The sequence below is a fragment of the Schistocerca cancellata genome, chromosome 1 (genome assembly GCF_023864275.1).
Source record: "Schistocerca cancellata isolate TAMUIC-IGC-003103 chromosome 1, iqSchCanc2.1, whole genome shotgun sequence".
In the NCBI taxonomy this organism is placed as follows: Eukaryota; Metazoa; Arthropoda; class Insecta; order Orthoptera; family Acrididae; genus Schistocerca; species Schistocerca cancellata.
In genome coordinates, this window is record NC_064626.1 from 532,367,349 (window position 1) to 532,380,590 (window position 13,242).

The 13,242-nt window shown below is 36.3% G+C and overlaps 1 protein-coding gene across 2 annotated transcripts in view; it reads left to right on the plus strand.

Moving 5' to 3' along the window:
* LOC126179391 (nardilysin-like) overlaps positions 1-13,242 on the plus strand; it is a 343,267-nt gene that overhangs the window by 15,090 nt on the left and 314,935 nt on the right. For both annotated transcript variants that reach the window (XM_049924604.1, XM_049924605.1), the window contains exons 2-3: positions 4,034-4,122; positions 6,936-7,072. In XM_049924604.1, the coding sequence (XP_049780561.1) occupies positions 4,034-4,122; positions 6,936-7,072 (226 nt within the window). The remainder of the gene's footprint in view (positions 1-4,033; positions 4,123-6,935; positions 7,073-13,242) is intronic.

Below are 13,242 nucleotides of genomic sequence, written 5' to 3' on the forward strand. Positions count from 1 at the left end.
CTAGTGTTTCATAAAGAGAGTACTTATTGACTTCCAACAAACTTTAAGCATAATTCCAACCCCATTTCTAAACTTTTTCTCACTTACATGCTTAATGTGAGATATTTAACACATTAACTCATTTATAAAGTAATCAGACCCTTGGAGCTGTTTTGTATGTGGGAATCAGTTTCTATAAAGAATCAGGAGTTTACTGGTAAAATACTAAACCATTAATTATGTAAAAATGCAGCTTCGTTAGCAGAAAGTTTTGAGTGACAGTCAGATGACTTGGGAAAATTTGCAAGCTGTAGCAAACAATGATATTTCATCATGCTCTAAAGATCAGTGTTTATTAACATACGTGGAATCATTTATATTTACCTACAACATATCTTGCAGACAAGCGTGAAACGCATGACATAGGGTATGTAGCATAGTACCACATGTTCGGGTTTCTTTTCAATCTAGCCACCTACAGGTTGTGTGGAAATAACTTCTAAAATGCCACTTTGCATACTGTAAGTAATGTAATTTTGTCTTCATGGTCACTACAGGAGTAATACATAGGGAGCTGAACAATGCCTAAAGTTTTTCCACTTAGTACAGGTTCCTGAAATTTTATAATAGGGTTTGGGGGGGGGGGGTAATTTGCATGTACCTTCAAGAATCTGTCAATTCAAGTTTTTCAAAATTTCTGTGAATGTCATTAAACAAACCTGAAACCATTTGTGCTGCCCTTCTTTGTATATGTTCAGTATCCCAAGTTAGTTCTATTTAGTTTGGATCCCACACCCTGGAGCAATGTTTCTAAGGCGAAACACACAGGTGATATGTAGGCAGCCTCCTTTGGATTTTTCTAGTTTCCTGACAGTGAACAGTAGTTTGCCACCTGACTTACCTACCCCCGAGCGTATGTGATCTTTCCTTTTATATCCCCCACAAACTGTTTCACCTTGATATATGTAAGAGGTGACTGACTGTAATTGTACTCATTGGTTTCATAGTCACAGGATATTACCTTTTTGAATTTGTAATGTGCGTAATTTTATATTTATGTGCATTTAAAGCAAATCACCAATGTTTACATCACTTTGAAATCTTATCAAGATCTGGCTGGATATTTTTGCAGCTGTTTGAGACAGCTGCTGACAAATTGTGTCCTCCCCACCTATAAATTCTCAACTCAGTCAGAAATTTTGATTGATACCCCACACCATATTTTTGTTAATAATTTTTGTGTGGTACAGAGTCAAAAGCTTTTAGAAAGTCAAGAAATAATCCTTCTCATACATAACCAATTAGTTATAATATTTCAGTTTGTCTGGGAAGCTACACCAGAAGTAATGTTACTCACACATACACAAACATGCATTCGGTGTACCCACAAACAGTTGTTGAGTTCCTTTCATAAGAAACAATGGAAAAAACTGAATGGAATAATAAGAGTATTATGAAAAGGACAGATAGCTTCTCACGAAATAGAGGAGATGGTGAGTCGCAGATAGGCAAAACAAAAAGACTGCTATACGTTTGAGCATTCAGCCCAAAAGGCCTACTTCTAAAGTATCATCCAATCACAACTCATACACACATGACCACTGTCTCTGGCAACAGTGTGTTTCCTACCTTAGAAGTTCAGATGTATAGCAGTCTTTATGTTGTGCCTGTCTACGACTCAACGTCTCATGTATATGATGGATAGTTATCTACGCTTTTCGTAATATTGATTATGAACATAAAATATTCTGGGACTGGAAATTTCTAGTATCTCATCACAAATATTATTAACCCCACAATAATTTCTACTATTACAAGAGTTGATAACTTACCTTACATGAGAGAAGAATATAGAAGAAGCATAAATTAAAATGAATTCCCTGCTTGTTGCGGCTTCATTATAATTGTCAGCTTTTTCTATAAAACAATTTGAATCAATTTTTCCATTCATATTTGAAAGGTAATAATTTAAAGAATTGCTGACATGTTGCTGTCATCTGTTGAAATGCTGGTGTTAGTTCTCTCAATTAGGTAATCTGAATTTTACAGCTGGTTGCATTCTCTCCTGTTTGTTAACAGTTTCACATAGAAATTTAATTCCAATGCATCTCACACAAGTGTGGTACAGCACTATTTTGTTGTGAAACTACTTAAAAATCATTGCTCGTTATATAGATTTCCTTCAGATTTCTAGACACTGGATGCCTTGGTGTTATAAAAGGTGGCTTAAAGGCTTTCATAGTTTCACATGCTATACATATTTATTTTTTTGGGGAAATTGTTTTAAGAAATAGAAAATCTGTCTCATGGAGGGTCTCCTTTTTTGCAGAGGATAACAGTACTGCAATTATGTCAGTATGTGCAATTGGCAATTCTTTATGTTTGGTGCTTTTATGGACACTTCTGAATAATGGCTTACTGTCTGTGGGAGAGTGGGGAATGGACAAGCTGTGTTCAGATTTAAATGCAGGAAAATGCAAAGCAGTTTGTCTTGGGAAGCTACTGAAGCTTCAAAAACTAATTGTGAAATAAAGGAGGTATTGCGAGATGGACTGTATTATTCTTCTTGTGTCCAAAGCAGCTTTATGCATGGGCCAAAAAACTTTGCACTAAAAATAAGGCCACTAGACAGAAATGCTACAGATATTATCTATTGCAGTTGGGTACTACAAACCTTGATTTTTCACATATAGGAGATAATTTAGAACAATAAAAATGTAGTTAGCTTTCTGCTTGTGAAAGTTCCTGACAAAACTATGTGCCAGAATGGAATATGAGCCTGGATCTGTGCCTTTCAGGGGACAATGTAAGATCATTCTAGACTTTTAAAAACTGTTATCCATGAAGAATGAGACTATGTTCACATTACATAGTATTCACGTATAGAACTGCCTATAGTAAATAATAAAATCCTCATGCAGAGATATAGGGAATTTGATTTTTTTGTATGTGAGAGTTTGAATATTCATAGTTTTGGTGAATTAAGGAAAGAGAATTTTAAAAAATGTTGTGAACTGCACTGAAATAAATTGTACATACTAGTGAAGGAAAGAGAGGAAATAAATTTTTGTTACATTGTTATACATTAGATCAATTTGTACATGGTTGTGGGGCACTAAAGACATGATTATTGTACTAAAGATGTCAGTTGTTTTATTATGCTTGTTTTTTTTTTAAACTATTCAGTATGTGTACAAGCACTTAAAATAAACCATATACTACTCGACATGCCATATTGCAAGTTGTCATTCTGCTGGACACTGAGGCTTATAAAAATTAGGTAGTTGATAGAGATGTGGATGTTAGAAGTGAGAAAAGTGTATGCTTGAACCATGCATACTTTCATTACTACTGTATTTATGAAGTAAAAACACATTTAGAAGAGTATCAGTTAAAAAGCGAGGAACGGAAAATTATGATCAAGCAGTAGACTCGTCACAAGAAGTGAGGATTGCCTTGCTTGAATTAAATGTTTATCCGTGGATTGACAGCGAAGTGTGTCTGCGGGAGTGCAGGATATATGTTGCTTTTTTTTATTTGTTGTGCTTAGTTGATATTGAAACTGCTTACAAGTTGAAAGAACTTAAGTTATAATAAGGCATTTTTGTTTTAAGAACTTGTCTATGTAAATATGAAACAGGTAATTTTTCATGAACTGCATATCCCACAATTCTGATGAACAGCTTAGTACAACAGAGGAAGTAGTTGTCATTTATCTTTTCTCTCTTTTTTTTTTTCAAAGTAGTTGTAAGATTTTATTATTTTGTTTATAACTGCAAATAGAATATATGACCTTAATGGTAATGGGTAGTACTGCCCACAAAATTGGTTTGAGAGTTACTTCTCTCCATTAATTTAGACTTACTTTGTGTAAATATGTATTTTGTGTAAATGTGTGTGTGTGTGTGTGTGTGTGTGTGTGTGTGTGTGTGTGTGTGTGTGTGTGTGTGTGTGTACGTACAAGTTATGAGTCATAGCAGCATTTTAACTGCCACTATACAAGCTTTGTATTTTTTGTTTGTTTCCATTATACCTACGGAATATTCTTTTGCAGAGTTATTAAACTGAAGAATGGTGTGACAGCCCTATTAATCTCCGACGTAGAGAATTTAACGACACTTGACCAGGAACCGATTAATGAGGGTAACGTGTATAACAGTTTCAAAAATATTAGAGAAGTAGTATAGACTACCATATTACTTATGTTCATATAAGCTCAATAAAAGAGGTGAGAAATGAACAAATCCTTACTCTATGGGCTTCCTCAAGTATAATATTTATGACAAAAGAGAACTGTCTAGAAATCAGGAAGTTCTTAATTTAACATTGTAACAAGGTATTTGCCAATCTAACCTGACAAATAGGGACTCCTATTTCAAATCATGTTAATACTCATTCAGAATAACATTAACACTCTCAGTGGTTTCTCTTAAAGTTTCCTCAGAGCTGCCTCATTTAACAATGTAATAGTGCTTTTATAGCGGAAAAACAAACAAAAAACAGAGATCAGTAGTTTAGGACGACTATTATACACTTGCTTAGGTCTAACAAACCTCATCATATCGGCTACAAACAACTATTAATACAGGAAATCATATTCATTGTGTTGGGTCCAGAAAGTTTTGGTACTTACAATATTGCTTCTGATCCATTCCTAAAACGTCAAGAATAACATCTGTATGCCGCATGAGCCAACTTTGACACTAATAAGATGCCTATTATGATGGCAAAAGCTTCAAGACATTGGATTCTTAAAACTGATATTCAGCATCCCTCGTCCATTACCCACTGTGTGCAAATTATTGATTCCCTTAGGAGTTTGGACAGTATTGATGCATTTTCACTGAAGCAGACATTGTTTGAACTCCTACAGGAATATTATTTGCAATTCAGGGGTTAATGGGCAAGTGATGCATTGCACTGTGCAATAAGTTGGAAATTTGTGTTGGTCAGGGACGGTGTGTGGATGGCTCAGCGGTTGAGGCAACTGCTCATGAGAAATGGTAAATCCAGATGTAAGTCCTGGTCCAACACAAATTTTCAGCTTTAGCCATTGTGTTAACACAATACCCAGTCACAAATTCCCATCCATCCCTTCCCTTTCTTTCCCCATTCTCTGTTATATAAATGTATGCATCAGCCATACCATCATTAGTGGTGTCAGCTCTGTCGGACATGTCCGACATGTGATGAAAGTAAAAAAAATTATCGCTGACTACAGTCTTGCTGATCATGCTGTAAAACTTGAGTAGCTGGCATGATGTTTCAATTATTACTTGTTTACTAGTAGTTGTTTTCCCAGCACAGTTGGAGACAGTATCCACAAATACCACAGAATCTTCCTGCGAAATTATATTATTGTACAACACACAGTTCGGGAGATATGAAGTCATAAACATTTACATGTGTGAAACACTAGCTTCTGCTTAAAATTCATCTTCAACATCAGGCATCTTTACTCCTAACTCATCTGCAAAACACTTTGCAGACAGCATCTACATATGTCACTGACTGTGCTTGCAAAATTATATAATTGTATGACACACAGATCAGGAGATATGACATAATAAACATTGAGATACATGGAAAACTAACTTTTGATTAAAATGGAGTGCAAATTACCCAGACTATATTCATCTGGTGCTTGATAATTAGAGTACTTAGTTCCAACAAACTTGGAGCATAATTTCAACACTACCCTAAACTTTTTGGTGCTTACTTTCTTAAAGTCAGATATTTTAACACATTACTCATTTGTAAAGTGATCAGACATTTGGAGCAGTTTTATACATGGGAGTTTGATTCTTTAAAGAACTGGGTTACTGGTATACCCTAAAATTATTCTGACCGATTGTTCTTTATATCTGTTCTGTGGGTATTTCTTTCTTTGTGTTTTTAAACAGGAGGTAGCTATGTTATGGTTGTTTCAGTTTGTGGATAACTGTAATATTCTCTCTCTCTGATCACAGTGTCATGATTTAGTAGTATTTCACATTGTTCTATCCTTTGTGACTGTTCTTTGAGTGTCTTCAGCATCTTGACATACTAATAAAGAATAATGGTATAGTGTTTCATTTGGAAACAGTTACAGTTCATCTACTTTTTAAGAAAGTAAGGCTATTTTATCCTAATGGTAAGTGACTACTTTACTTTTAGCAAATGATGACTACATTAAAAGTTCTTAACATTTGGATTTTGTTTTGTGTTGTGGGTGATACCAATGTTTTTAACATTTGTCATATGTGCTGATAGTACAGTAATTAATAGACTTATTGTAGAAATATGAATAATGTTATGACTTTCTACGTGCTTGCATTTTTGTAATCTTGAGAAGCTCTTCTGTAATTATTACATGTGATGGAAGTACTGGAAAAGTCAGTTTCAGAGTTTTGATTTCCTCCTCGTTCATTAGCAAGGCATAACTGCCATGGAGATAAGATACAGGGATACGAATTTGGGAGGAATGCATGAAAATGAGATAAAGGGATAGGAATTTCGGAGGAATGAGGAGAGGGCCACAGTTAGTACAGAAACTAAGTTAAGTGCTACGGAAATTAGAAGGAAGCAAAGCAGGAAATGGAAGTCATAAGAATAGACATTACAACTGGAATGCGCTGAATCAGGATCGTTGCAAAAATGTAGATGAAGTGTTAGCTCTTACTGAATTTTTTGATAGCCAGCTATGTTTCCTTGCTGTTTATCATTTGTGTTTGCATTTTTTTCCTTCTTAGATTTCTGTATGCTGTTAATGCTAATAATTCATGTGTAATAGTTTTTCAACTTTTATCACTGAAGTTTATTAAATTTATTAAAGTTTATTATTCTCCTGCTTGAGTCATTCATGAGCCTTCAGATAGTGGAGCATGTAAAGCTGAGGTTAAGGGAGAACTTTTAACTAGGATTTCATTTGACATAGCTTTAGTGTAATGGCATATAATAATTACTCTGTTGTACAGATGAAACTGTGGAAAACCAATCTCATGATGAATCTGATTCTTCATCTGAAGAATCTGAAAATGAAGGCAACTCTTCTGGAAGTTTGTCAGATGGTGAAGGCAGTGAAGTGGAGTCTCTGAAACAAGAGGAAAAATTGGTGAGAAAAAGGGTTACATTTTACAGTTTAACTATGATTTAGGTAATCCCAAGAAAATGGAAATGCTCTAATGAGCCAAATCATTATGACCTCTACCCACCACAAGATTGAATGACACCTGGTGGTCTTGCAGGCATGGGACAGTAAAGAAAGTATATGAGTGGCACGGAGACAAATGAGGAATCATTGTAGTGACTATACGTGCTGCAAATGGGGAAATGGGAAATCAGCTGTCATAAACAATGATAATAAATAGTGGATTGTTGTGGCCCAGCACCTGCAAATGAGCAAATGAGTATCATGTACAGGTGTGAGCATCAGTGGAAAGTGGTTGAAGGACAGTGCAACCACTAGTAGGTGACAAAGTGTTGAGTGTCCACACTCCATCACAAAATGTGGAGAAAATAGACTAGCTCACACACTCTGTAAAGCAGAACAGGTTGCGACCCGTGGCAAATCTGCCAACAGAGTACAATGATGGTGCAGGAACAAATGTTTTAGAACACATTGTTGAACATGGGACTCCACGGCAAATAATCTGTAAATATTTCTGTGTTCACCCAGTGACACTGTCAATTGTGATAACAGTGGACACGAAATTGTTGAGACTGGTAGTGTGGATTAATGGAAACATGGCATTTGGTTATGGTGTCTTCCTGCAAGACAGCTGTCCCTGACACAAGGCCAGAATCATGATACAGTGGTTTGAGGTTCATGATAGTGAATTCACACGATGCCTTGGCCACCACCATTCACCTGATCTGAACTTGATGAAACATATCTGGGACACCACTCCACACTCATGAATCACCGGCCTATAATTTACAGAAATTGTGTGCTATGTGGGTGGATTTCTGATGCCACATACCTCTGGAAACCTACCAAAGACTTGTCAAATCTGTGGCATGCATTCCTAGGTGGACCAAATCTCTATTGAGCAGGTGGTCTTAATGCTTTGGCTTGTTGGTGTATAATTGTTTGATTGTCTTGCTTTAGCTCATTGGTGTATAATTGTCTGATTGTCTAGACATTGACTGTACATTAATCAGAAACACAGTGAGACATATTGACTTTTGTTTGTCTGTGACTGTGACAGAAATGTAGCTGTTGGCTTCAACCAGTCATGTAAAATTATTAATTCACATGTTTACTTGTTTATGTGGTCATAGCACCATGCATTGCAGACTTTTGTTCATTGGCAGATCTAAAAAATAAAATTAAAAAAAAACAGGATGGATTTTATTTTATACTACACTGATTGACAAGAAATGAGAAGAAGAAAAGGAAACAAAACTTCATGAATAGTGAGCATATGCAATGTTATTGCAGTGATTACAAAATTAAATAAAACTGAAAAGGAACTTATCAGTATGAACCCACTTATCAGTGTGATATTGCACCACCTCTAATCTGTATGCATGCACATTCATTTGGGAGGTGTCATAAAGGTGTTGTATCCTTTTCTGAGGTGAGCTGGCCCACAACTGTTTTAACATGTCCTGGATGCTAACACAGGGTCTGTATTGATATTTGAGCAGATGCCACACATTTGATCAAGGGTGGATCTGGGGATCTCGATGGCTGTGGGAATACATCAAAATCACTGTCACATTCGAATGATCCACAAATCTGCATAGTAGACAGTTCAGCCAGCTGGCCAAATGGAGATTCACATTGAGACCCATTTCAGACTTTATCAGGTGCTGATAATGCTGTATCATGTGAGTTTATGGCATCTTTGTGACCTTCATAGTGTTCACTCAATATCTGACACTGTTCTTACTCCTTCTATATCCTTCCAGGTCTGGTAACAATGCTACACACAAACAACACTAACACACTCTGATGGTGCCTGTTCTACCTGTCATAGAGAATTGCAACTCTAATCATTTACCTACCCACTGATGATGTGTACGTGTATGAAGGTACACTGACATACATCCATGTCTTCCGGGTGCTTCACTTTTTTGTCAGCCATTGTATATATAGGATGCGGCAAATAAAAGTGACCTGGAGAACAGAGTTCTAGGGTACAAAGAAACACAGCAGAGAAAAGGAAATACAGCATTAATCTGACTATAGCAGATGTTGAAAGTGGCCACCATTCACATCTTGGCACTTTTGGTCCCTGGTCAGCAAGCTGCTGAAGGCAGATCGTAGCTGGGCTGCTGGAATTGCTGCTCTCTCATGTGAAATGTTCTGCAGTTCTTGAAGAGTATGAGGGTTGTTCTATACTTCAGACTTGAGGGCTTCCTACACAAAGTAATCACACACTGCCAGATCAGGTGGCCTGGGTGGAAGTCTATGGTTGCAACCAGACTGTCTTCTGCCAGCCACTCTGTCAGGCATGAAGATTGTGTGAATGTGCTCCAAGGTTTGGCTGGGTGTATGGGTAGTTTCTCCATCCTGTTGGAAGTGACTGTAGGTCTCTTCCTCCTCCGTTAATGTCTCCACAAATGGTTTCAAAACGTTGGCAATATAACATGCTGAAGTCATCGTTTGATGAAAGAAGATGGGACTTCTAATGTGGCGTGCAGACACTGCACACTAGTCTTCTGATCATAAAACAGTATTTCGTGGTAGTTATGCAGATTCTCCACTGCCCAGAATCTGTGATTTTGTGAGTTGACATAGCCACTCAGGTGAAACCAGGCTTCATCGGACATAATGAATGTATTTTGGCTTGTTCAAAACAGATCCTGTCTGATGCCATTTTTGGACTAACCGTTGTGTGTCACTCTTTGCTGGCACCTTGTCACCATTAACTTCTCAGCAAACAGCTGACCCCACTGCCCCATGTCTTTATCACTTCCCACAATGAGTATGTGCTGCTCCACTGAGAGTACCATCGTCCCCTGTGCACTGCTTCACCCACACAGACACAGCCTGCACTACACTCTGAACCGGTGTGGATCATGTGGTAGGTGTACATGTGGTGGGTGCATCACAGGGTGTGGTTGTATGTGTGCACTTATGTCAAATCACATCCATCTGGGCCACTGCAGACATGATTTGTATAACAATAATTGAAATTCCTACATGTATCAGTATGTAAAATAAGGGATGACCAACACCTGTAGTGGACTGATGTGTGGAGCATAGAAAACAGTATTCATTCTAGATTTCAAGTTCGTGGGTTTTTTTTTTCCGCACTGTGGGATTTGGGTGTCTATGTGGTTGTGTGTGTGTGTGTGTGTGTGTGTGTGTGTGTGTGTGTGTGTTGTCATATGTGCTATTACTAGCAAAGCAGCAAGAGTGTGAAAGCTAGTGTGAAATGTATACTCCACACATCAGTCCAGTGTAGGTAAGTGGTTGCTTTTCCCTTATTCTATGTAGGTATGATATGTGTTAGAGTTTAGCGTAATAAGGCACAAAAGATGAACAAAAATTCTTAATACATAGTTCTTTATCCTTATATGCAATTAAAACATGTTAATTGTTATTGCTATTGACTGGTTGTAGCCATGCACATGCAGGTGTATATATTCATTTTTGTAATACTGGTATCACTGTAGTGTGAAATGTAAAGATCAGACACATAGAAAACAAGTTTTTACTCTTGTCCAAACATTACGAGAGTGGATTGAAATAGAGGATGGAAATCAAAAATAAGAAGTTTGAACAGGTGAATTGATTAGGTCTAGTGATATAACTTATGTTATGATAGATGAAAGTAATAGCAAAAATGTTACAACTCGTAATTTGCTGTGTTAAGCAACATCTAGGCTGAAACACATTAGGTACAACATTCTCATGAGAGACAGAATGATAGAGAAGGAAGACAAAAATTAAATGGTTTTTCCAATCAAAAGGAAAGAACTGATTGAATGTCGTAAGTGTATGGTTACTGTGAGTTTTGTCTCATAAAATGAAATGAATTGAGGATGGAGTCATGTGAGCAGTTACACTGTTATTGAACAATTTATTTAGTTTCAATTGTTATTGTAGAGATTGTTGAGTTTCAGATTTGTGTTGGATTTACTGGCCTCCCAGAAGAGGAGTATGTGCTTTTGGGATACTCTTGTTTGGGATTTATGTACCATTAAGACCATTTTGCATGATAAACTTTCTTGTTCCAGTTGACTTTTTGAGACAAGTAAGTGTACTGAAATGTCCCTAACTTTTTATTCCTGTACTGAGTCTCATCTGTTTTGAGTGGTCATTTTTGTTTACACTTCAGCGCCAAAATTGCAGGTGTTGTGAGAGCTGTCTATTATGCAGTTTGACTTCAGATTGGTGAAAGTGAAGCTATCAGGTACCACCCATTTCATGAAAAAGTCATAATATAGGTACAAAATGCAGGAACAACCACTGATAATAGAATTTATTTATGACTGTAGCAGAATTAATTAGCAGAATTAATAGTGGAAGCTCTTGTATAAATGAAAGAATAGGAAAGTGTCATCTGATAATAGGACTAGTAGTAGCTGTAGCAGTAGTATATGACAGTGGATCACTTGTACAAAGATATGTCATGGTATTACAGTTTAAGAACAAGAACTGTAATTCATATATACAGGAAGTTACATACTTGCAGGTCTAATTTGACAAGGGTGGAACAGGTCATTGTCTTTGATCTTATAGTAGGAATCACCCTGGCATTTGCCTGAAATAATTTAGAGAAACCATGCAAAACCTACACTAGGATGGCTGGATTCCTGTTAGAGTCTCTATCCTTGTGCGTACAAGGCCAGTCTATTTAACAGTGCAATATAATTCAGATTGTCCCTCATGCACAGTAATGTTTTGCAAATAAGTTAGTTAATACTGTAAAATGACTGATATTATTATTATTATTATTATTATTATTATTATTTAGTCATGTTACATTTTTACCAAATTCCTGCTCTCTATTATCTATTATCTAAGTAATCCTTCACAGTATGCAATGAAAATTGCTTGACATGTACATTTTAAATGCCTTTTTTAAGTAATGTCATTTTAGTAAGCTCTTTAACCTGCTCACTAGGTAATTTGTTTTACAGTTATTTGCTTTATAGAAAATATTGTATGGTGTCATTTTATTTTATTTTAGCAAATGTAAATTCAGTCTAGAGCTTATTCTGCAGTCTTGGATAATGTAAAGAGTTGTTTTGTGCAATAATTATCAAGGTTGTTTTCGATGTGCGTAACTGTTTGGTAAATGTACTCATTTGGTGTAGTGAAAATCCCTAGTGTTTTGAAGAGCTCTTCATAATGAGCCAGACTACTGTTCCTTGTTATTATTCACTGTGTTCATATTTTATGTTTTTGTTCCCCTGAAATGAATAGTGTAGATTGAAAAGACACTGGCTGTTGCAAAATGATTACGGTATTCTAACAGCGTAACATACTGATTATATTTTGTTTGCAAATATGTTAGTGTGTATCACATCTTCGACTGAGACTCAGTAGTAATTTTTGGAAATTTTGTGCTTGTTATGCAATCTCTAGAAGCAATATCTACATTTAATTTAACATTGCCATTTACCCTCTTCAAACTAAAAATCGTGGCATTTGTTTCTTCATGTTCAGTGCAACTTTATTGCGTGTTGACCACATGTTAACATTTTCAAGGGTTTCATTTGCTTTTTCTGCAAGGATTTCTTTTGTTTTCTCAATGATTATAATATTAATGCCATCAGCAAAGACAGTTTTTTCCCTTTGACAAACACTGTTGGGAAAGCTATTGATGTGTATCAGGAACAGCACTGGTCATAATATACTACTGGGAGGAGATCTTGTATTTCTATATTTTCATTGTAATAAGTGTTTCCTTGAAGGTTTAGTCTTGTTAGAGGTTTGTGTTCTCTCTGCATTTTGTATGCCATTTGCTAGGTGTGTTCAAATGCTCCATTAGCTACACCTATCATATCCAGTGATTCTAGCTTATTTAATAGCATTTTATGATCAGAAATATTGAAAGCCATAGAAAGCTCTAAGAATAGGCCTGTGACACAATCACCCTTGTCAAGAGCATCATGTCTGGTTCTGTACTTCTGCCACTTCGACTCACACTATAGGCTATATTAATTCAAATAGTCTATTAATATGTTGATCATAATTGAGTCTTTTAGTTTTGAGAATGATGACATAAGAGAAATAGACCTGTAGTTTCCTACATTGTCTGCCTTATCTTCCTGTAGCAGCAGCACAGCTCTTCCTTGTTTTAAATACTGTGAAATGTTTCC